The sequence below is a fragment of the Apostichopus japonicus genome, chromosome 7 (genome assembly GCF_037975245.1).
Source record: "Apostichopus japonicus isolate 1M-3 chromosome 7, ASM3797524v1, whole genome shotgun sequence".
NCBI classification, from domain to species: domain Eukaryota; kingdom Metazoa; phylum Echinodermata; class Holothuroidea; order Aspidochirotida; family Stichopodidae; genus Apostichopus; species Apostichopus japonicus.
In genome coordinates, this window is record NC_092567.1 from 6,029,605 (window position 1) to 6,055,934 (window position 26,330).

A 26,330-nucleotide genomic window follows, 5' to 3' on the forward strand; every position below is an offset into this window, starting at 1 on the left:
CCAAAAAGAGGTCCGTTATGACTCTATCTGAGCGGAGCGCCACCATCGGTTGACGCATAGCGTACCAATACAGGTTATGGCATATGGTTGTAGCCGTAGTCAAAACATGGTGAGGGGAAGCCATATGGGGAATAAGGTGTATGTCAGGAAAGATAGAACGAACACCATCTTTAACCATCAGCCCTCCCTCAAACCCCTCCATCCGATACCCTCTGCATTTCTCCAACCCCCTCCATCTCCCAAGCCCCTCCGTTCCCAAACCCCCCATCTCCTTCAAACCCCTCCATCCTCCACCCCCACCCCCTCCATCCCCCACCCTTTCCACATCCCCAACCCCCTCCATCTCCCAAACCCCTCCGTTTCCAATCCCCTCTATCGCCCTCAAACCCCTCTATCCACCCAACCCCTCCATCTCCCTCAAACTCCTTCACCCCCTCCATCCTCACCTTCTCCATCTCCCAAACCCATCCATTCCCAACCCCATCCATCGCCCTCAAACCCCTCCATCCCCCACACCCTCAATCCCCCATCCACCCAACCCTATCCATCTCCCACAAACCCCTCCATCTCCCAAACCCCTCCATCCCCATCCACTACCTCTCCATTTCTCCAACCTCCCTTATCTCCCCAACACCTCCATCTCCCTCAAACTTCTCCACCCCACCCTCTCCACCCCACCCTCTCCATCTCCCTAACCCCCTCCATCTCCCAAACCCCTCCGTTCCCAACCCCCTCCATCGCCCTCCATACCCAGAGTTCTGGCATATGGTTGTTGCCGTAGTCAAAAATTGGTGAGAGGAAGCCATATGGGGAATAAGGTGTATGTCAGGAAAGATAGAACAAACACCGTCTTTAACCATCACCCCTCCCTCAAACCCCTCCATCCCCCGAGCTCACCATCCCTCACCCTATCCATCTCTCCAACTCTCTACATCTTCCTCAAACCCCTCCATCTCCCGAATCTCCTCCATTTCTGGCAACCCCTTCCATCTCCCCAACCCTTCCATACTCCTCCACCCCCACCCTCTCCAACACCCACCCTTTCATCTCTCCAACCCCGTACATCTCCCCAACCCCATCCATCTCCCTAAAACCCCTCCATCCCCACCCCCACCCTTTCATCTCTCCAACCCCCTACATCTCCCAACCCCATCCAGCTCCCCAATCCCCTCCATCTCCCCAACCCCCTCCCTTCCACATCCCCTCCATCCCATACCCTCTCCATTTCTCCAACCCCCTCCATCTCCCAAACCCTTCAATTCCCATCCCACTCCATCGCCCCCAAACCTCTCCACCCCTCCATAGAACAAACACCATATTTAACCATCACCACTCCCTCAAACCCCTCCATCCCCAATCCGATACCTCTCCATTTCTTCAACCCCCTATCTAATAATCATCAAACATATCAATAAATATGAGAAGGTATTAATACATCATTAGCCTTAAATAACCGTCATTGGAATTCATTGCATTTAAATTAATTCGGTGTTACATTACCATTCAAGTTAATGTTCGGTATATAAAGGCGAACATAAATTATGAATGGTTGTGCCTACATCATGGGCAGAAGCCAAGTATACAGGCTCTGGCCTCATACTGTACACCATACATATTTCGTTAACATATTTATCACACAGCAGCTTGAGGAATTATTGTTTATAGCACAACCACCATTCTTTCTATTTATTAATAACACCAACATTGTACTACAGCAGTATTGACAGAATAATAAATATAACCATATATAGTAATCAAGAAACATGAAGGTGAAATGTGACCAGAAAAGAACATTGAACAGAATAAACAAAAAAAATAGAATATGATAATAATATAGATGTAGGGATAATGGAAATCAACTGCTTAGATTCAACATACAAGGCATCTCTTAAGTTAGTAAAGTGATGTCGGTACGGTGTATGACAAGCATCAGAGGGCTTCAGTTACAATATTATCTAAGGAACGTTTCACAAGAGTAATCTTGTGGATTGGACAGCAACTGAACAGGTTCTGCTACCTCTCTCTCTCTCTGTCGATACTGAAAACATGAGATAAAAAAGTAAAAACATGACATTACTTAAAACGGTCAATTTGACGTAACTAAAATTGTGACATCAGCTGCATGGTCACCTGGCATTAACTTATTATACACACCAGACACACCATGTATGCCAATCAACACATTATACATACCATATACATGCCAATCAACCTATTATACATACCATGCATGCCAATCAATCCAGTATAACTACATTACTCACATGCACATATTAGCACAACTTTTGTACAAGTCATGCCACCCCGCCAACACCTCATCTCCCCCCTCCCCCCCCCCTGAAGCAAAGAAAAAAGAGAAAGTCACTTAGTTATTGGATTTTATGTTTAACATAAATAATATAGCACATATAAGTAACTAGTCAACGAACAATCATAGCATATTCTGATATCGAAATATGGAATACTGTTACATTTAAAAATCACCAATGAAGAAAAATCATTATGAAACAAAGATTGGCATAAGGGGAAGAATGTTACAAAAGAATGGTTTAGTGTAATATATTTATTCAATGAATAATATAATGGATAAAAATCAAGGTATATTTGTTTCCACTGATAGAGTATTTCGTGGTGGGATCAATAACATTTTTGTTTGGGGCTAACAAGGTGAATAGGCTTTAGTTATTTAATGCACAAAACATACACAGCAATACAGCAGCATGTCAATGAAATGTTCACAGAAAGATTGTAGCTTGTAGCAAAGCACCATACCAATGTACCAAGAATTGGAAAGAAATATATGTTGTGCATTTCAAACAAAATGAAAATTAATAAAGTGACCTGTATATGTAATATCTTGTTAACCAAAGAGGTGCACCTACATCTCAGGTTCTGATAAATCGCATTTCCTTTGGTATTAGTCTGTCAATAAGTCATATTAAAACAGTTTGTGCTTTCATTTGTCATAATTTGGAGGAAGGGTGAAAGGGAAGGCTGGTTTAAGGTCTAATTGATGCCCTATGGTATCATGTCACAAAATGGGCTCTACCCCAGGAGATTGACCACCTTTTTGCAGTGGAGGATGTTATCCAGAAGAGGGGTGAAGGGGAGGGCTGTGCCCCATTCTTTAAGATATTTGTAAACATGAAGGGTACATATATTCAAACATGTGCTATGTTTTGTCACTCTTGAAACAATCTTGAAAGATTTATCAACTGTGTATCTTGTACTTCATAAACATGTTATCTCTTTATATACTGTACTTTAGACAGTTATTGTAAAAATAATCTCTCTAGAAGTGAGGGATCACCCCCTTCCTCTTGATTTTATCCTGGTGATTTAAGTCAACACGAATTTTACATAGTTGAAACCCTGCTGTACCCTCTGTCTCGATTTGATTTTTGGGGGCATGGGGTGGGCCGGGGGACAGGGCATTTGGCCTACATCCATGCTAGGGAGGGGTCAGTCATCATTAATACTACATCTGTGTGATACAACTTTAAATCTTGCAAATGTATACAACATTAAAAGTGTGCAGTTTAGAACAATTTCCTGTGAGCAATAAAAAGGGTTAAAGAGTAAAATGTTACTTACTGTAGGTCCATCTAGGATACAGTAGCAGTGAACATAGCACCTTGTTGCTTCATGTATATTCAAAAGTTACTTAAAAACTATGACGACTGGTAATACTAGTTATATGGAGATGAAAGATCTAAAGATAGCAATCATGGTTGCAGATACCGGGAGAATCCCTAATTCATTCAATCTCATTTGATTTTATTGTATTATTGATTTAAAACAATACCAAGATTACAGGTGGCAATGCACATAATAACTTCAAAGACTTGATACTTCAAATTTCTCAATTTATAACACATCATTGATCAGACCAAGGTACACACTAGAAAAACTTAGCTTGCCCGGCATGTGGGCAATCCTTATTTTCTACAGAAGTTGAAGTTTTCTGATGAACTGTTAAGTTAGGTATCTATCGGTAGCTGTCCCCACTTTAGAGAAATCTTCCATCCACAAATGCATAATACAAAAGACGAATTGTGTTCAGTCAAGTTTTGTTAGTTCTACACAATTAAACAAGTGGATTTTTAAGAAAGGGCATTTGATGTTATTTATAGAGCTGATTAGGCAAGCTGTCTTCACCTACATATGGTCTGTAGATTTGACCAAGGTGTCCAACACAACCCATTACCATTTCACAAACTGACTGTTGAGAAATGATCATGTAAAGACTCACCAGACACTCATCCACAGAGGAAGTTATTTCATAAATGATGTGTTCCCGCTTGACTTTTTCTTTTATTTTCCTGGAGGAAATGTACCAAAGAAATGTTGATAACTGTATTACCTGGAGGTTTAAGAGAAAATACAACATAACTCTTCTTTCCATTCTCTAGATTTATCAAGGTGAAAATTCATCACGTCTTTGATCCTTTTTGTGACAGACATCAACGCCTTTCCTTGTGTCTTATAAATAAGTATGAATATTTGTATAGCTGTATTCTCAGGGCAGCATATATATTGTTTTATATTTCTGTTTTTATTTTTGGGTATGTTGGACTGACATACAGGTAGCTAACAGCACAGGACTAATATCATTATTAAAAGCACCTTTGCCTTTATCTTTAAGCTGCCCTTTAGGAATATGTTTTGCATCTGAGGTAATCAATACAGTCAGTTATTTACAACACTTGAAGTGGTATCTGATCAACTCCATGTTACTTCCCAAGAGTTGTGAAGCCCCCCCCCCCCCCCAATAAAAGACATATTTGGAAAATTGCTGGAATTTTTCTAACAAATTTGTGAGATATCATCCATAGTAATGCAACAGAAAGTAAATGTAGAAAGCACATGTGCTTGAGTTTGCTAGAAATACCTCTTAAATGGCCAGTATTATAACTGAAGTGCAAATAATGTATCTTAAACAGAACACATTAAGAGAATCCTTCAACACTATTGACCAATGGCTAAGAATGGAATTCTGAATTACTTTGGATTTTACTCTGAGGACATGCATAGGGTCCAGAAGGTTCATGCATGTTTTGTATTACTGACTGACAACAACATATCCACACATTACAGTAAACCCACTAAAGACTTCCATTTGTAATCCCTTAGTATATAGCTCATGGACAAATGACATAAAACCTAGATTATCTTCAGATTTAAATTTCACATCAATTTTATTGGGTTTTAGATGTACTGAGAGGGGAAGGGTAAGAAAGGTTAGGATGGAAACAGAGATTTTTATGGTTCCTGTTAGTCATTCTACATGGTTCTAACTTAGTGTGGGTATGGTTCTAACTTAGTGTGTGTATGGGTCTCATTTTGTGTGCAGTGACTATATTTAATTGTTAGGGGACATGCACTTATGAATTAAATTGATTGTTTATGAGCCTGCCATACATTTTACTGGCTATTATTTGTGGAAGTTAGGCTGACAATCCAGAGGAGTCTGGCTGCGCTGTTAAGACTGATTACTTCCCTTACCTGCCACCCAACACTATGACACACTGATAAATTAGAAGGGATCAAGTCATCTGAATATTTTGTTCCTTAAATTATGATGAATACACAAAACAAAATATGGACCCAGTACACTAAGGTAGCATACGCCCATTAAAAGCCCCATTGACTTACACACTAAATCACAAAAGTAATGTGGTCTCTAAGTCTAGATAGAAGTTTTCACTAGCTAAACGCTACCCATCACCGGAGAGCTGACAAGGTGGCCTTTCATGGCACCATCAATTTTCCGTATCATGACCGTGTAGATTTTTTGCTATCCGAGCCGGAAGTTTTCGTCACTTGTAAACAAACCTCTTCACTCAGTGGTAAACAAATTTCCTACGCTGCTCCCGGGAGGCCTAAAGGGGTCTAAAATTGCCTCAATTGACCCAATTTTCTCACCACATGTACTTCCATTCATGCTCTTCAACATGCAAGCCACAAAAAACTAGATTATGATTGATAACAGGTCACAAATGATGTTCTCCCCCTGCTTTTTGGCACTTTTCCTGAAGGAGAACAATCGAGCGGATTGATATAGACTCTAATAGGAGTATGCCACCTTAAGTGAGAGCTGAATTTTTTTTTTATCACCAAAATGATACTTTTCATAGTCGTCACCATATAAACCACAACAGAAATCTATGCAATTATCATTTTAGGTCCATAAAGATGTATTTTCAGAGATTTCAGTATGCACGGTGCAGTGTGTAAATACACATATGAGCAATACTGTGTAAGCAGTAACCAGGTCTATGTCTGCAACAACACTTCCAGTCACCAATTTTGATAAGCTTGACCAATTTGGGTGCATCTATGATTCTTGCAGGTATTATTGGTATCCCTGATCACAGTCCACTTGGTCTGGCTTGCCCTACCTGCAGAAACATCATCCATAGAAGGGTTAGCGGTGAGGGCTTTTTCGTCTCTGGCTCTGAAAAGTGATGAAAACTACTTTTGTTTAGCTCAGCAGATTCCTCACAAACTGACCCACAGGACATACCCCAATGTATTCCTGAACTGTTTGGAACATGTTAAACTGATATTGCATGTCACTCCAGTGCAACTGTTAAGTTACTAAGAATAAAAGAAGAGAATTGAAGGTGTTCTTTGCCAAAACTGGATCATCAGGATTTGTAAACAACAGCCTCATTGTAACAGTATTACAGTAGCCAAAAGGAAAGCTTACTGAAATGCTATCTAGATGCACTGTTCACCTCAATAGCATATCCAGTCCATTAAAAGGTTTGTGCATAGGTTGTTACAATGTATTAAAGACAGTTATAAGAGAAGAGACGTGGATAGGGGGGCATATTTCATGATAAAACATTCAAATTTGTTGCTCGGCAGAGAACAACAACGTCAAATTACCTTATTCTCCATTTGTGGCAAGCACTGGTTCTTATAGTTACTACAGTAGATCTCCCATGGAAGCATCAGGATATCTCTTTCTGCTGTCAGAGTTGTTTGGGATTTGTTGTTACCTCATCTAACCAGTTGAGTCCATTGATACCACACCCATTCAAAGTATATCGCTGTGCATGCTGAGGACTTAGCACATCAACTTTCTCTGAAAATTGACAAAACAACAGAAAACTAATGAGGAGTGAGTAGGCTCAAAAACTCCTTGATTCACATTGGCAGAAGCAGAAAATGCATACCTTTGTGGATTATTTGCTAAATAAGACTCAAAACATTCTCTGTGCAAGGTATTAGCCCTCAGCAGCCACTCCACTTAGGATACAGACCTCATACAACATTGTGCTACAGCTGGTGTAGACTTGGTCTAGGATACTAACGTAGCGCCATTATGAACCTGAGGCCTAGGCCTAAGCTAACAACATTAGGGGTATTTCATGCATTGAAACTGAGTTTTTGTCCTTAGTTAAACACCAGGTACTTCCAACTTAAGCAAAAATAACCTAAAATATGATTACCATGTACTTTAGGTGCCCACAGATGTCAAATTTCACTGAACTTAGTCGTTCACGTCACACACACTGCAGGCATTTTGGTCTGATTCTGAAGGATTTTGAATTTCGTGCATTTGGCACCTACTTAGCAGATTCAAGGCAGGAATCATACTACAGAACCTTTGGTAGGTCAAGGTTTAATGACCCAATAGTTTATTGGGGAGGAAAAATGGTCAGAAATGCTCAGAAGGCTGTTCTAGTCTAATGTATAGAAACGCACATGCTCTTTGTGGTACTTTAAGGCTGTGATACTAATGTATGCGTAAAAATCACCCAAGCTTGAAATTTTCTGACGTTTGCTTGAAAACCATTTTTACACACCATAGCAACTACTTTGATCCAAATTTGGGACTTCTAGCACTTAAAATGAAAAATTTGGCATTTTTGCTTAAGGTAGCATACGCCCATTAAAAGCCCCATTGACTTACACACTAAATCACAAAAGTAATGTGGTCTCTAAGTCTAGATAGAAGTTTTCAATAGCTAAACGCTACCCATCACCGGAGAGCTGACAAGTTGGCCTTTCATGGCACTATCAATTTTCCGTATCATGACCGTGTAGATTTTTTGCTATCCGAGCCGGAAGTTTTCGTCACTTGTAAACAAACCTCTTCACTCAGTGGTAAACAAATTTCCTACGCTGCTCCCGGGAGGCCTAAAGGGGTCTAAAATTGCCTCAATTGACCCAATTTTCTCACCACATGTACTTCCATTCATGCTCTTCAACATGCAAGCCACAAAAAACTAGTTTATGATTGATAACAGGTCACAAATGATGTTCTCCCCTGCTTTTTGGCACTTTTCCTGAAGGAGAACAATCGAGCGGATTGATATAGACTCTAATAGGAGTATGCCACCCTAAGCACATACACCTCTTTGTGTACTTTTACACAATGGTAAGCAATACAATGTATGACATGCATTGCCTCATATATGGTGTATGTAAGTTAGACTGAAGCCATTATCTTCTTCCCTAGGCCCTTAGGGAGTTTGCTGATCAAGCAAGATTCAAAACAATTACTGTTCCACCAGGATTAGGTAGTAACAAAATCACTTTCTACTTCAGAATCAAATCTAATTATAACTACAACCCAGCTTACCAGTCCTGCTATACTCTAAGTATACACTAATCATTACCATCAGCATATTGTAAACCATTCTGTGCAAGATCCACATCATGTGACCCCCAAAGATCGTCTCAAGAAAGATTAATCCACATTTACCTAATCAGGAGATAAAGACAAAGACAATAAGAAACATATCTGAACTAGATGTTTAATGCAAACGATAAAATCCCTTGTTTTTGAGTTTGCCTTTATAATATTTACTCAACAGTTATTCCATTGCTCACAGATACACAAGCTTATGCTAAAATGACTCAACAATTGCAAGTTCATTCATTTTATTGCAAGGCACTTTTATTTTAAAGTTGAATAATTTTTGGAAATTTATCCATAAAGAAAACAAAAGGCAACACTTGGTAACATGTTTGCAATCCTATGGATTAGACTAACTTGGTCAGCACACTTTCTAATTGGTACTTTTAACGTTGTTTGGTGCAGCAGGCCAATAAAGTTGTTCCCAAATTTCTAACTCTATTACTTTGAAGTCAAGCAAAGTTAGGCAATATTACTGGTCTAGATTGCTTTTTTTTTCAAACTATCTGCATACCAGTGTGAAGCAAAGGCTGCTCTATTACATAAATGTTAGTGTTTTTGCTTTCACAACTTTCCCAGTAACTTAATTTCTAACTTTGCCAATATGCAGCAACATGATGCACCCCCCCCCCCCCCACCCAAACACACTCTTATAACAGAAAAACTGAATTACACAATAACTTTAAGAACAGAAAAATAATACAAATGCATTAAAGATTTCAGATGACATAACATGCTGAATCCTAAAAGAACTTGTCATATTGTGTTGTATGATCTTCTGTGATAGAATCGTAAACTGTTGCTAGACATAGTGCAATACTCAATACCTATCATCATCCTTGACAACTATTTAATATGATGGGATAGGTGGACCTTGCCATAAATTACATAATATCCACTCAACCTGGAGAGAGTGACAATAGAAAGCCTTCATTAGCATTGTATCATCACACAGGAATGAAGCTGTTACATTATGAAACAATGGATGTCTAATGACCATTAAAATTGGTCAGATTTGAAAGATTAGAGATGTCCTTGGCATCAGAATTTCATCCTCTTGAAAACTACAATTATGGTACAATTTGTAGAGATGATGCTACAATTAGGGAAGCACTGAACAAAAGAGGTCTCACAGAATCCCTAAGACACAACTTTTAGCAGTGTTCTAACTAGATTGTTCATATTTTAGGTCTTGTTTTGCAGTGATTGGGGGTTGGGGGGTCCTGGATGATAGACTTTTCGGTGAGGAAATTTCCCTTGAGGGATCATCTGATATGTCATGGAGTAAATATATCCAATAAAAAACTTGCATTCTCATGGAGGAGGGGGATGGGTGGAAGGGGTAAGAATCAGGTGGTGGACCATACAATCATTACCCTGATAATGTAAACTGTACGAATGTCTTCCAAGAGCTGTAATCCGGATATGAAACTGGTAAATCCCTAAACAGGCTGATCTCAGGACTGAATATTTCCAGTTTACCTGATAATGAGAAAAAACAAAATGCATTTGGTCATCAGTTATAATGTTATTATTTATGTAAATTGACATCACCCGGTCTGCAAGTAGCTTCATTCTACCATGTAACATTGTCAAACACAGAACACAGCTACTATAAACATACAGTATGGTATGCTACTGTAGTTTCAAAATAAATTACTCAGTTATAATTATAATAACAATGTACAGAAACTAATGCAACTAGAATACAAATCTTTAGACTGTACAAGATGTGTTCAAGGTCTCATAATGCTTCCCACATTGTATATACAGCTAACCTAATACCAAACTAATTGAAATATAAAGAAACATTAATTTTAAATTGAGACAAGCATTGAATCTTCAATACAAACTTTAAGCAATACCACTAGCAATCCAGTCTGGTTTATATTCAATTGAGAAACACAAGTAATAACAATGTAACCCTGAAAACAGATGGAGCCTGAAGAAAACATGATGACTGTTTCGGTCACATAGTTTAGGAACCATTGGTTCACTGTACTGTCTAGAGGTTGATGAATTTGTAGGATTTCGGAAATGATGACATTGTACTATAATTGATTGAGTTAAAGTACATATTTTTCTATCTGCAGACTTTGACATATAGTTGTTATTTCATAACATGTTGTTTGGTGCAGTCCTGTTGTGAGAGGGTGAGGGTTGGGTGGAGGCTACAGTTGTACGTCAGCTATGTGCCCAGTGAAATATGTGATAAAGAATGATATACTTTTAACTTTGGATAAACAAAGACTTAAAAAAAGTGGATCTGGTGACACAACTGTGCATGGAACTGTGCCTGGCTCTCTATGTTACTGATTTTGCGTACACCTTATTTGAATGATGCTTCTTTAGCCTCACAAGATGTGATTGTGAATCTTAGAACTGGTGTGCGACAGTTTATCAGGAGTTTGGCTAAAATTAACAAAGAAGTAGGAAAGGAGATACAAACCCAACCATAATCTTCAGCTGATATGATAGACATCTTTGAGATAAATAATAAAGGTGGAGTTGATTTGCATTCTACTGTCCAATTTTATATTTCAAATCCTATTTCCAATATTTAAGCAAATGCTAAAAACAGTAATCTCTACTGTACTACAGTCAATAAATATCATAACAAACATAACACATTAAATTTCAAGATTATATCCATAGTTGTGTGACATATGTGTGACCTACCTAAATTAATCAAGGTGTTCTTGTTTGATGGAGAGTTCATTACAAATACTTCTAACACAAAGCTCAGCAATACAGACTTAGTTGACTTCTTTAATGTTTCTACAGCATTATGGAATATCTAAAATGGTATTTCAAGTTTTTTTTATTTTAATCTGAAGAAAATAAATACCTACACAGAAGACGTATTTGTAGGTAACCCAAGCTACTTTCATATAAACCAACAAGTTGTCTTCCAGTTTTACAATTCTGGGAGTGTCAGGAGTTCTAGAAGACTTTATTCATATGAGCCTAGAAGGCAATTTTTATTTCAGTTTGGCAAATGGTAAAATGTACCAGAGGGTGTTGAGGTAGCTATTGTGTCATACTGTAGCAAGGTCATTACAAACATACCAAGTACTGGATTAATCCAGCAAGAATCCGATCGTTTTAATGTCCTTACTAGGGCGTAATCCTGTCAGTTGTATTTTGAGAAGATGAGTTAAAACTTTATATACATTATTTTAGTGAGAGTGAATGGAGATAAAAGAGTATTCCTCGATCTGCGACGCTATCCATAAAATCTACCACACATCTTTGAAACGTTATCAATACTGTTCAACACTTACCATTAATGTGATTACCATCACATGGAGGAAATATCAGATGATGAACCATTCATTGTCCTTGTCAGCACAGTATGAACGTGACTTCCATCAAAAACTGGTAACTACAGGTGGAATAGGTGATCCCCTAACAGCTCGCTTCATAATTAACCTAATGAAGAGAAAAGAAAGTGATGTGAATGAGAGTTAAGTCCTAATTATAGGAGACATTGAGAATGTCAGTCAGAAATAGTCTCTGGCTAACTACCATGTATACATGAACAATCACAGAGAAAAAAATACAGAGGAAGGAAAGTACAGTTCAGTTTCCAATAACCAGGTATTAAGTGTAAAAACAATTAGCCAGTTAAGCATCAAACTTGAACCGGGTTGTCCGTTGTTTAGTGGAAGTGGCACATAAAGGTGTGGTGCAGTGATATAAATGAGCTCCCAAAGGAGAGTCCAACCTCACACGAACCCAACCATGCATGGTTTGGGCTTGACTGAGAAATTTGTGAGATTTCGCACCTCTCTTTCGTATTGAGGACAGAATGTCTTTTGAATTTCCACTCATTAGGAGATACTGTAATTGTATCTAATTTAGTGTGTCAGCTTTGGTGGATGTGTTTTCATATTATTTTTCTTTATTTAATGGCACCAGGCCCTCGAGACTGCATTGGCTACATTGACCTAGTTACACCATTCTCGGGGGGAAGGGGGGTCTCTTTCTAGATTTTAGATCACCAAAGGTTTATAAAGTACCCTGTTCAGCTGGTCAATAGCCATACAATATGGTTAGTTCTTTCTACAAATTTGGCAGATGAAGACACTTATAACCTCAAAATTTTGAGTTAAAAGTTTTGAGAGATGAAAAAGTCAAAATTTTGACTTTTGAGGTGAAAATCTTGAGATAAAAATTCCAAATATTGAGAAAGCAAATTCCAAATTTTGAAATTTGGGGACACTTATATATTTTCTTAAGCTACCGTACTTAGTCGCCGAAGTAAGATCAGTCTTGAGACCAATTAGATTTCTTAAATCCAACTGCAGTGACTGGCTCAGCAATGTTTAAAAATTAAACAAGCATAAGTGACAATTCTTTATTCACAGCTGTACATTCTCAGATTAGTAGGAAGTATTTCCAATTGTGTTCTCTGTTTATAGGGCTGGACTTACAAGGGTACTGCAAAGCTCTCCAAATCTTCAGTATTTTCACCTAGTTTCTGGAATCTGCTAGCAATTTTGAGCACATGAGGACATGTCAGTAAAAGAAATACTTCATCTGATTTTACACTGTGGAATATATATAAATATCTGAGCCCTAGCCGGGTGCTTCAGAATAGCTCTGTAACATCTCTTCTACTTCCTGTCTTCTTCTACTAAGTTTAAAACATGTAAATACATGTTAGAGAGAAAAATGTAATTTCTATGAAGTATAAATCTAGGCCCTGATGGGAGTCCCTGGGGACTTTAGCTGAGGCATTTTTACTTTTCAGATATTTAATGTTCTTTGATAGTGATTTTGCAGCCCAAGTGAAGCCAATGGGGGGGGGAGGGGGAAAGTTATAACCACCCTTATGGATGCCAGTGCATACATGTTTTAATGCCCTCTAAATGTGTTTATTTTAAACAGTATTTAGCTCTCAAATATGCAAGGAAGAAATGTTATCATGACATGATATTGATAAAGAGTGGCAGGGGAATTTAAATTCCTTAACCATGCCTGCTAGCCATATGTTTGGTGAATAAAGTCACAACAACCAGATTAACTTAATTCTTACCATTCCTATGTAACTCTGTGCATCAAGAAGTGTAGGATACTGAAAGAAGCTTGATAGATGCATACAGACCTAATCTGTTTGACCCCAAAATATGGAGAATAACATTTTTCAGGGCCAAAAACCGGGAGAATAAGGGAAAATAGGGAGGTTGGTCATTTTCAACTGAAATTATATAAATACTCCTACATAAATAGTCTACAGTACCGCTCATATATAACTGGACATGTGTACGCGCACAGGATCGTATAAACAAGTACAATCGCGTATAAAATCGTTGACAAACAAATTGCCGCGTAGACACCTCGTATAATCCCTGTACGAGTTTATACGCAGGTTATGCTATTGTGCTCAATGAATAGGGGTTAAAGTCGCCGAAAGAATTAGTGAGATGTTTGAAACAGCCGTTTCTTAAATCGTAGTTTAAGACGTGATATTCACCTTGCATCGAAGAGGACGCAGGTAAAGTGTGTGCCGGCATAGAACTTAACTGTTTTTTTTGTCGTACACAAGTAGCCTACATGCGAACTGCACACATTCGGTACGCCGCATTTACAAACAAGTGACAACTTGTGTTTATTAAACTTGTGCAGGCGCGTATCCAGGGGGGGGGGGCGTTGGGGGCGCGCGCCCCCCGGATAAGAAAGAGAGGAAGCAAACAAAGAGAGAAGAAAAAAGGAAAAAAAGAGGGGGAAAAAGAGAGAAAAAGGAGAAAAGGAGGGAACAAAAGAAAAACGCCAAAGACACCGGGAAGAGAAAGAGGAACAGTGACATAATTACAGCGCTGATCCATATTATATACACAGGGTAGCCAGTGGCATATCGGAGATTTCGGAACGGGCATGCGCCTCGGCCTACCCCTTACACCGACAACTCCATATTTGACGTTTCCATTTTCCCTCTCTCACTAATGTATATATACTCTATATGGTATATCATAACCCACGTGTGTGTATGGATGCCTTAAACAGTTGTACAATTGTGCCATGAAAAAAAACTTTGGCTGGTCACGAACTCGGCCGAGTCGTTGGGGAACATGGCGCATTTCGGTATTAGACCAGGATCTATATGCGAACTGCACTATTCATGTGTTCTTCGATGCAACATTGCCATCCACAGATAAAATGTAATACACTCCAACCTGATTGCTAATTGTTACCCCAAATCTAGTACCGTAACTCCTACAATTAATCTAAAAATAAATTTCGCATGAGATTTGAGAATTGAGCACATTTCCTGTGAATATCATGTAGTTGACCCAAAGGCGTATCATTGCCGGGGCGGGGGCTGACGCACCCATCACTTCTTGAGATTGTTCCCATCTGCATGAAAACGTGCGACTCACAACCCTATGCCCACCCCTCTAATCGCTTCCCGATGACATGCTATACAATACGAGAATTATTACTGTTGACATTGTTAGGTGTGACTTCTCCTAAAGACGTTTGAAATGACGAGATGAAAGTATGTTGGTATTTCAACATTAATCAGAAAATTTCTAAATTATACACTTGGATAAAAGTCGGGGAGGGGTGGGAGGGGGCAATGTTCTATTCAGCTGAGAAGAAGGCCACTGCTACGAGTGTAAACCCCTCCCGGCCCGCTCCAATCCCCACCTTACGACTTTACAAAACATTGTTCATAGGCAAAACTGCATTATGTATGGAGCCAATTTTAGACCTAATTGGTGGTCTAATTATGCCTCGGGGTGCACCAGTTAACATCAATTATCAATTTTCAAAAAGAATTCAGGGACGGGGCTACTGAGATTTGCCTTCAACAAGCCAACGACCACACCTCCGCCATTTTTAAATTCTCTGGTCTTTCCATAATAGTGCAGGACCTACCTAAGTCAGTTGGGATTTGTTACCCCCCCCCCCCTTTGAAATCCTATTTTAAAATGGGGGTTGAGAAGGGGTCCCATTCTCCTAGTCCTGCAAACCGATTTCAAGTAGTAGATAACCTATGCATCTGCCATTAAAATGTGGTACATGGCTACATGAAGGTATACTGTGTACCTCTTTGCAGATACAAATACTAGTCATTGTTTTTAGTACATTTTGTTAGTTCTACACAATGAAACAAATGGAATCATAAAAAAAAGCATTTGATGTTATTTATAGAACTAGTTCGGCAAGATGTCCTTACATACATATGGCCTGTAGATTTGATCACAAGTATGCAGCACAACTCATAACAATTTCACAAACTGAGTGTTGAGAAATTAGTATGTAAAGACTCACCAAAATCTCCGCCACAAAGGAAGTTATGTCATCAGTGATGTGTTCCCACTTGCTTTTTTCTTTCATTTTCTTGGAGGAAATGTACCAAAGAAATGTTGAAAATGGTATCACCTGGAGGTGAAAGAGAAAATACAAAATAACTCAACTTTCCATTCACTAAATTTATCAATGTGAAAATTCATCAGGTCTGTGATCATTTTTGTAACAGACATCAACGTCTTTCCTTGTGTCTTATTAATAAGCATATATGAATATTTTATAGAGCTGTATTCTCAGGGCAGCATATATTTTGTTTTATATTTCTGTTTTTATCTTTGGGTTTGTTGGACTGACATAGCTAACAGCACAGGACTAATATCATTATTCAAAGCACCTTTGCCTTTATCTTAAAACTGCTATTTAAGAATATGTTTTGCATCTGAGGTAATCAATACAGTCAGTTATTTACAACACTTGAAGTGGTAACTGATCAACTCCATGTTACGTCCTAAGAGTTGTGAAGCCCCCCCCCCCCCCCCCCCAATAAAAGACATGTTTGGAAAATTGCTGGAATATTTCTAACAAATTTGTGAGCTATCTTCCATAGGACTGCAACAGAAAATATATGTAGAAAGCACATGTGCTGGAGTTTCCTGGAAATATCTCTTAAACGGCCAGTATAATAACTAAAGTGCAAATAATGTACATCTTAAGCAGAACACATTACGAGAATCCTTCAACACTGTTGACCAATGGCTAAGAATTGAATTCTGAATTACTTTGATTTTTACTCTGAGGACATGTATATGGTCCAGAAGGTTCATGCATGTTTTGTATTACTGACTGAAAACAACATATCCACACATTACAGTAAACCCACTAAAGACTTCCATTTGTAATCCCTAAGTATATAGCTCATTGACAAATGACATAAAACCTAAATTATCTTCAGATTTAAATTTGACATCAATTTTCTTGGGTTTTAGATGTACTGAGAAGGGAAGGGTAAGAAAGGTTAGGATGGAAACAGAGAAATGTTTCCTGTTAGTCATTCTACATGGTTCTAACTTAGTGTGGGTTTGGTTCTAACTTAGTGTGTGTATGGGTCTCATTTTGTGTGCAGTGACTCTATTTAATTGTTAGGGGACATGCACTTATGAATTAAATTTATTGTTTATGAGCCTGCCATACATTTTACTGCCTATTATTTTCGGCAATTAGGCTGACAATACAGAGGAGTCTGGCTGCACTATTAAGACCGAGTACTACGCTTACCTGCCACCCAACACTACAGTATGACAAACTGATAAATTAGAAGGGATCAAGTCATCTGAATATTTTGTTCCTTCATTTATGATGAATACACAAAACAAAGAAATGGACCTGGATATTAAACACATACACCTCTTTGTGTAGTTTTACACATTGGTATGCAATACAATGTATGGCATGCAGTGTCTAACATACAGTATGGTGTATGTACTGTATGTTGAGGCCTTTATCTTCCCCTCTGGCCCTTAGGGAATTTGCTGATCAAGCAAGATTCAAAACAATTGCTGTTCCTCCAGGATTTAGGCAGTAACAAAATCACTTTCTACCCAGAATCAAATCTAATTTTAAATAACACCCAGCATATCAGTCCTGCTATACACTAATTATACACTAATCATTACCATCAGCATATTGTAAACCATTCTGTGCAAGATCCACATCATGTGACCCCCAAAGATCGCCTCAAGAAAGATTAATCCACATTTACCTAATGAGGAGATAAAGACAAAGACAATAAGAAACATATCTGAACTAGATGTTTAATGCAAACGATAAAATCCCATGTTTTTAAGTTTGCCTTTTTAATATTTACTCAACAGTTATTCCACTGCTCACAGATACACAAGCTTATGCTAAAATGACTCAATAATTGCAAGTTCATTCATTTTATTGCAAGGCGCTTTTATTTTAAAGTTGAATAATTTTTGGAAATTTATCCATAAAGAAAACAAAAGGCAAAACTTGGTAACATGTTTGCAATCCTATGAATTGGACTAACTTGATCAGCACACATTCTAATTGGTACTTTCAACGTTGTTTGATGCAGCAGGCCAATGAAGTTGTTCATCTTTGTATGAACACCAAATTTGTAATTCTGTTACTTTGAAGTCAAGCAAAGTTAGGCCTAATTACTGGTCTAGATTGCTTTTGTCAAACTATTGGTATATAAGTGTGAAGCAGAAGCTGCTCTATTACATAAATGTTGTTGTTTTTGCTTTCACAACTTTCCCAGTAACTTAATTTCTAACTTTGCCAATAGATAGCAACCTGATGCACCCCCTCCCCCCAACCCAAACATACTCTTATAACATAATTACTCAATTACAGACTAACTTTAAGAACATAAAAATAATACAACTGCATTAAGGATTTCAGATGACAAAACATGCTGGATCCTACAAGAACTTGTCATATTGTGTTGTACGATCTTCTGTGATAGAATCATACACAGTTGCTTGTCATAGTGCAATATTCAATACCTATCATTATCCATGACAACTATTTAATACAGTATGATGGGATGGAAGGACCTTGTCATAAATTACATAATATCCAATCAACCTGGAGACAGTGTGAACATGAAGCCTTCATTAGCATTATATGCTCACACAGGAATGAAGCTGTTACATTATGAAACAATGGAGATGTACTTGGCATCAGAATGGTACAATTTGTAGAGATGATGCTACAATTTAGAGAAATACTGAACAAAAGAGGTCTCACAGAATCCCTGAGTTTAAGACACAACCTTTAGCAGTATTCTAACTAGATTGTTCATATGTTATGTCTTGGTTTGCAGTAATTGGAACTGATGGGGCTTGGTGGGGGGGGGGGGTGCTGGATGATAGACTTTCCGATGTGGAAATTTTCCTTGAGGGATCATCTGATATGTCATGGAGTAAAAATATCCAGTTAAACAAGTGTATTCTCATGGAGGAGGGGGATGGGTGGATGTGGTAAGAATCAGGTAGTGGACCATGCAATCATTACCCTGCTCATGTAAACTGTACATATTCTTCCAAGAGCTGTAACCCGGATATGAAACTGGTAAATCCCTAAAACGGTCTATCTCAGGACTGAATAATTCCAGTTTACCTGATGATGAGAAAAAACAAAATGCATTTGGCAATCAGTTATAATGTTATTATTCATGTAAATTGACATCACCCGGTCTGCAAGTAGCTGCATTCTACCATGTAACATTGTCAAACACAGAACACAGCTACTATAAACATATGGTATGCTACTGTAGTTTCAAAATAATTACTCAGTTGTAATTATAATAACAATGTAAAGAAAATAATGTAACTAGAAAACAAATCTATAGACTGTACAAGATGAGTTCAAGGTTTCATAATGCTTCCCACAGTGAATATACAGCTCAACTAATACCAAACTAATTGAAATATAAACAATCATTAATCTGAAATTGAGGCAAGCATTGAATCTTCAATACAAACTAAGTGAAATATGTGATAAAGAATAGTATAATTTATCTTAGGATAAACAAAGACTTAAAAAGTAGTTTCTGGTGACACATTGAATATTCAGTCAAAGTTTAAGTAATACCACTAGCAATCTACAATCTGGGTTATATTCTATTGAGAAACAAGACTTATAATGATACAGCCCTGAAAATAGAATCAAGCCTGAAGAAAATATGATGAAGGATTCTGGTCACATAATTTAGGAACCAATGGTTCACTGTACTGTCTATATGTTGATAAATTTGTAGGATTTCAAAAATGCTGACATTGTTCTATCATTGATTGAGTTAAAGTACATGTTTTTCTATCAGTTGATTTTGATATATATACTGTTATTACTGTATATAGCATTTTGTTCTGTGCAGTCTTGGTGTGAGGAGGGTGGTGGGGTTGGGTGGTGGCTACAGTTTTAAGCTAAGTGCCCAGTGAAATATGTGATACAACTGTGCATGGAACTGTGCCTGGCTCTCAATGTTACTGGTTTTGTGTACACTTTACTTGAATAATGCTTCTTTAGCCTCACAAGATGTGATTGTGAATCTTAGAACTGGTGTGCGACAGTTTTTCAGGAGTTTGAAGAAAAATATCAGAGAATTAAGTGAGAAGCAAACCCAGCCATCATCTTCAGCTGATATGATAGACATACTTGAGATGAATACCAAAGGTGGAGGTGATTTGCATTACATTTTGAATCATATTTTCTAATATTTAAGCAAATGCGTAAAATAGTCAACTCTACTGTACTACAGTAAATAAACATCATAACAAACAAAGTACATTAAAAGTTCAAGAATATATCCATAGTTTTTTGACCTGTGTGTTACCTATCCAAATTAATCCAGGTTTTTGTTTTGTTTGATGGAGTGTTCATTACAAATACCTCTAACACAAAGCTCAGCAATACAGACTGAGTTGACTTCTTTAATGTTTCTACAGCACTATGGAATATTTAAAATGGTATTCGAGTTTTTGGTTTAATCTGAAGAAAATAAATAACTAAACAGAATACATATTTGTAGGTAACCAAGCAGCTTTCATACAAACCAACAAGTTGTCTTCCAGTCTTACCATTCTAGAAGTGTCAGGAGTTCTAGAAGAATTTATTCATTTGAGTCTCAGAAGGCATTTTTTTTAAGCTTGGCAAATAGTAAAATGTACCAGAGGGTGCTTAGGCAGCTCTTGTGTCATGGCTTATTACAATCATACCAGGTACTGGATTAATCCAGCAAGAATCCGATCATTTTAATGACCTTACTAGAGATTAATTCTGTCACTTGCATTCTGAGTGGATGAGTTAAAACTTGTTACAAAATTCGTTTAGTCAGAGTGAATGGAGGTAAAAGAGTATTCCTTGATGTGAGATGCTATCCAAAAAACCTACCTGAGGTTGTTGAAACCTTACTATCACTGTAATATACTAACCATTAATGTGATTACCATCACATGGAAGAAATATCAGATGATGAAACATTCATTGTCCTTGTCAGCACAGTATGAACGTGACTTCCATCGAGAACTGGTAACTACAGGGGGAATAGGTGATCCCCGAACAGCTCGCTTCATAATTAACCTAATGAAGAGAAAAGAAAGTGATGTGAATGAGATTTAAGTCCTAATTATAGGAGACATTGAGAATGTCAGTCAGAAATAGATATGTGAATGTCTCTGGCTAACTACCCTGTATACATGGACAATCACAGAGAAAAAAATACAGAGGAAGGAAAGTACAGTTCAGTTTCCAATAACCAGGTATTAAGTGTAAAAACAATTAGCCAGTTAAGCATCAAACTTGAACCGGGTTGTCCGTTGTTTAGTGGAAGTGGCACATAAAGGTGTGGTGCAGTGATATAAATGAGCTCCCAAAGGAGAGTCCAACCTCACACGAACCCAACTATGCATGGTTTGGGCTTGACTGAGAAATTTCGCACCTCTCTTTCGTATTGACGACAGAATGTCTTTTGAATTTCCACTAATTAGGAGATACTGTAATTGTATCTAATTTAGTGTGTCAGCTTTGGTGGATGTGTTTTCATATTATTTTTCTTTATTTAATGGCACCAGGCCCCTGGAGATTGCATTGGCTACATTGACCTAGTTACACCACTCTCAGGGGGGGGTCTCTTTCTAGATTTTAGATCACCAAAGGTTTATAAAGTACCCTGTTCAACTGGTCAATAGCAATACAATATTGTTAGTTCTTTCTACAAATTTGGCAGATGAAGACACTTATAACCTCAAAATTTTGAGTTAAAAGTTTTGAGAGATGAAAAAGTCAAAATTTTGACTTTTGAGGTGAAAATCTTGAGATAAAAATTCCAAATATTGAGAAAGAAAATTCCAAATTTTGAAATTTGGGGACACTTATATATTTTTTTAAGCCACCGTACTTAGTCGCCGAAGTAAGATCAGTTTTGAGACCAATTAGATTTCTTAAATCCAACTGCAGTGACTGGATCAGCAATGTTTAAAAATTAAAGAAGCATAAGTGACAATTCTTTATTCACAGCTGTACATTCTCAGATTAGTAGGAAGTATTTCCAGTTGTGTTTATAGTGTTTATAGTGGCTGGACTTACAAGGGTACTGCAAAGCTCTCCAAATCTTTAGTACAGTATTTTCACATAGTTAGTGGAATCTGCATTTTGAGCACATGAGGACATGTCAGTAATAGAAATACTTAATCTGATTTTACTCTGTGGAATATATAGCTGAGCCCTAGCCGGGTGCTGGGGGCTTCAGAAGAGCTCTGTAACATCTCTTCTACTTCATGTCCTCTTGTACTAAGTATAAAGCATGTAAATACATGTTAGAGAGAAAAAAGTAATTTCTATGAAGTATAAATCTAAGCCCTGGTGGGAGTCCCTGGGGACTTTAGCTGAGGCATTTTCACTTTTCAGATATTTCATGTTCTCTGATAGTGATTTTGCAGACCAAGTGGAGCCTATGGGGGAGGGGGGCAAGTGCTCACTACCCTAATACTGTAGATGCCAGTGCTTGTATATGTTTGAATATGTTTATGTTAAATGGTAGTTAGCTCTCAAATATGCAAGGAAGACATGTTATCATGACATGATATTGATAAAGAGTGGCAGGGGAATTTAAATTCCTTAACCATGCTTGCTAGCCAGCAGTTTGGTGAATCAAGTCACAACAAACCAGATTTACTTCATTCTTACCATTCCTATGGAACTCTCTGCATCAAGAAGTGTAGGATACTGGAAGAAGCTTGATAGGTTCATAGGTCCTGATCTCCTCTATCTAGTACAGTCTCTGTCTTCATATTCACTAGAGGGTTTCTTCCTACGGTTGAATTATTACATCATGGAGCCGTCAGATTGAGCCTCAGTGACTTCTAAATCAAAAGTGAAACACTAAACATGAAATCAAATTAGTTATTCAGATATTTTTAGACTTCAGAAACAAAAGTATACTCACTTACAAAGAAAAACCCATGGTAGCAGTTCCACTTTGATCCATCATTTAATTTAGTGATTATACAGTATTAGTGTTTGGTTTCTGAAGCTTTTTGAAAGTTCTTAGGAACTTTTGCATTCAGATAGCAACGTGACACTACAGCAGCCTTTGTGGGCAATCAACTTTACATGTTAGTTGTAAAAGACCCCTACACTTTTACTAAGTAAATTATGTAAAGGTGCATATAATTGATTTGTGATATTGAAGCTAAAGATACATCAATAGGAACTGAGCATTACCAGCACAAACCCTGGAAATTCTGGATATGTTCCAATAATGGGTTGTCTTTGACCAGCAAGGGCGATGTAAAGCATTGCAGTATTATGGGTGACAAACTACAATAATGTTTGTATATGATATGGGATATTGAATCTCAATCTCTGGAAAACCTTGCACTTCATTTGACCTTTACTCACTGGCAGGTTAGTACTTAAATCTACAATATACCAGGAGAGGAAACAACTCCAGAGTACTTTAAGAGTAGGTTTTTATGACTACATAGTTTGAATAAAACCTTTCAGATACAGTAGTTGGATGATCTCGCAAATGTAGAACACTTCTTCAATAAACTAATGTGATGAGTATTCTGAGGGAGGAAACCCTCTCCTTCAACTTGTAACCAACTAACAGGCTAGCATCACCATATTTCAGCTAGTCCTACATTGTGCTGATCCTAGGACACGCTTTATGCTGGCATTGCGGACTTTTGAATGTTTTCATTAAAACCATTGGACTAGGCCATCGTTAGGCTGCACTTTTCTTATATGACTAAAGAAGACCTAAGCCATAACTTCAACGTTATGATGTCCCTGTCCTTGTAGGTACATAGCCTAACAATATGAAAGGAAAACACGACATACATTTCTTCTTTGGCAATTGCAATATACTTAGTCTGTTTCTTTCAGTATCACCATCTGAAATATATTGCAATATCTTCATATTAGTAAGCCAGTACTGTAGCTTCAGGGAATCACGTTAAACAAACAGAGAAGTACAACCATACAACCGTTCTTCAAACGCTGCTTTACACTGTGTCGTTGGTTTGTTTAGATTTTGAAGATGAGACTTGTTCAAGTCGTTTCATTGCCCACGAGGGAAATACCCCTCTTTTTCAGATATATGATCAATCTTAGTAGTAGTAGTACGTTGAGTCTCGTCTATCCGACATGCTCAGTGATTAACCTCCGCCACGTATCACGATCTTGCGCAAGGTTTATTGCTTTTTCGAAATTGTTAATATTAATGTCCTTGAATTGCGATTTTATTTTTCCAAGCAATGTAGTCACGGGCCTTCCAACTGGTTTAGCAGTATGTCTCAGTGCTTCTCTTAATTAAAGCAACCTTTGCTGGAGCGTCCTCTTGGAGTCATGCTACATGACCGAAAAATCTCAATCTTCTATGTGCGACTATCAATGACCACGGTGTTTGGTTGGTTTTGTTGTAGAGCTCATCATTTGATAACCAATTATTATTGGTCCATCTAATGTTGAGAATATTTCAATGTAGTCTCCTTTGAAAAGTGTCAATTTTGCGATCAAGATCCTTCGTTGTGCCCCACAGTTCGCAATTGTACAAAAAAAATACTCTTTAATAAAGTCTCAAAGATCCTAAGCTTAATTTTCCGGCTTATGTTTTTGCTTTTAAAAATGCTTGACAATCTTCCAATTCAAATAATAGCAATCAGTGGCGTAGCTACGGGGGGCGTGGGGGCGACACTGAGCCCCCCATGAAAGCTCGTCGCCCCCCCCCCCCAGTCGCCCCCCCCCCCACTGGGATTTTGGGTGTCGAAAAAAAATATATCATTGGTCTGAATGGTCTCGAATCTCCATGATGACCACTCATGAACGACCCTTCGACGGCGGACCAGCAGTAGGCTATAGTTGCTGAAAACCTGACGTGACATAGCGCATAGGCCGAGAAGTCTACAGTATTCGCACTGTACTGAAAACGCATGTTAACGACCGTCGAATAATATAATTCTTGCTCTACAAGACTACAACACACATAATGTTTACTACTGAATCTGTGTGTTCGACTGTTCGGGCAAACTTTGCCGTTGTCACTCTTTTTTTATATATCCATTATCCCTAACATGCAAATAAATACTAATACAAACAGCCTATCATTATCTTGTAACCAGTGCGTATTAACTGATCAAACAAGCTAGTGAGCAATACTATACCCTTATAGAAAGGTGGTCTCCAGGTTCTTGAATGCCAAAGAAGATGTTAATAGGTAAAAAATGCTGACATCATACACATGTTTCGCACATCATTGCTCGCGCCATTGCCTCAATACCCTGTTACATTTTCAATCTGGTTTTCACTTCTGGGACGTACCCTGATGCTCTTAAAACCGCTAAAAACCAAATTTTCAAGAAAGGAGACAACACTATCGCTGAGAACTACCGGCCAACAGTGGCGGAGCGTCCAAACAGTCAGGGGGCGGATGCCCCCCCCCCCCCCCGACGGACTCGACATGTCACAAATGACTACATGAATTGACTATTACAACTATTGGTGAAATGTCGTATTTAGATTTGAGCAATTACGAGGTACGTGAAAAGACAAAACATCGTTTGATTGCCTTACACTCTCTTTGCTGGTGCAAAGATTTAACTGCATAATGCAGCTATGACTTGGAATGGAATTAATTACAAAGGTGGTTGGGTGGAGAGGGATGAAAAATAGTTGTGTAGTTACATTTATTCCAATAATTTCATGATGATCAAGTGATTATTTGTAAAAACAAATTTAATTTAACTTTACACAGACACGTTTTGTCTGCACGATGTGTCTGCAAGATGTGTATGACTGAACAAGGGTGTTCAATTTATGTTATTCCATGTAGGTTTTAATATTCATTAAACATGTACTCCTTCAAATCATTTGAACCCGACGGTATTCAAACTGTTGTGTTAATTGTTTGTTTATGCATCCACTAACAGATAATAGGGTGGGTGAATGAGTACATAAAATGCTTTTTTTGCCCAAATTTTAACCGGGGGTGGGGGTGCACGGGGACTAACACCCTACCGCTTAGGGAGAAATGTCAATGATAGCTTGATCTACTTGATATAGGTTGTGTTGTATTATTTACTTCCTCGACCCCTTCCTTAATACATACCCAATCGACGTCAGTTTATAAACTGTCTGTTTTCACCAGGTATGTATAACGTTACGTCTCTCGTACATTTATTTCTATTGGCGCCAAAATGTCTGCTACAAATTTCAAACATCACCCGCGAACAGCTGGAAAACACCTGTATATGCTATTGAATACCTGTTCACCTCTAGTATCTATCACTGACAACGAATGTTTTAGTGTAACATTAGTGGAGCTGCAGAGTACAGTACGCATTATATTCGTGGGAGTTGTTTGTTACCATTGACTTGTTGCGTGGTT

The 26,330-nt window shown here is 38.1% G+C and overlaps 2 protein-coding genes across 17 annotated transcripts in view; one reads left to right on the forward strand and one right to left on the reverse strand.

The window, feature by feature from the left end:
- Nucleotides 1–26,330, reverse strand: part of LOC139970080 (uncharacterized) — a 496,120-nt gene that overhangs the window by 311,768 nt on the left and 158,022 nt on the right. For 3 of the 12 annotated variants that reach the window (XR_011793919.1, XR_011793918.1, XR_011793916.1), the window contains exons 1-6: nt 22,628–24,598; nt 20,875–21,022; nt 18,956–19,060; nt 8,597–8,719; nt 6,895–7,093; nt 6,402–6,457 (exon numbers count right to left, since the gene is read on the reverse strand). The exons of 2 other annotated variants lie outside the window; for them this stretch is intronic. Coding sequence is in view for 2 of the 10 variants with exons in the window: in XM_071975722.1 (XP_071831823.1) it covers nt 1,952–2,038; nt 4,253–4,363; nt 8,634–8,719; nt 18,956–19,060; nt 20,875–20,923 (438 nt within the window). In the remaining 8 variants the exon portion in view is untranslated. 7 more of the 12 variants (XR_011793920.1, XR_011793917.1, XM_071975723.1 and 4 more) reach the window with 7 other exon arrangements.
- Nucleotides 1–26,330, forward strand: part of LOC139970032 (uncharacterized) — a 445,342-nt gene that overhangs the window by 20,665 nt on the left and 398,347 nt on the right. The gene's annotated exons all lie outside the window — the stretch shown is intronic.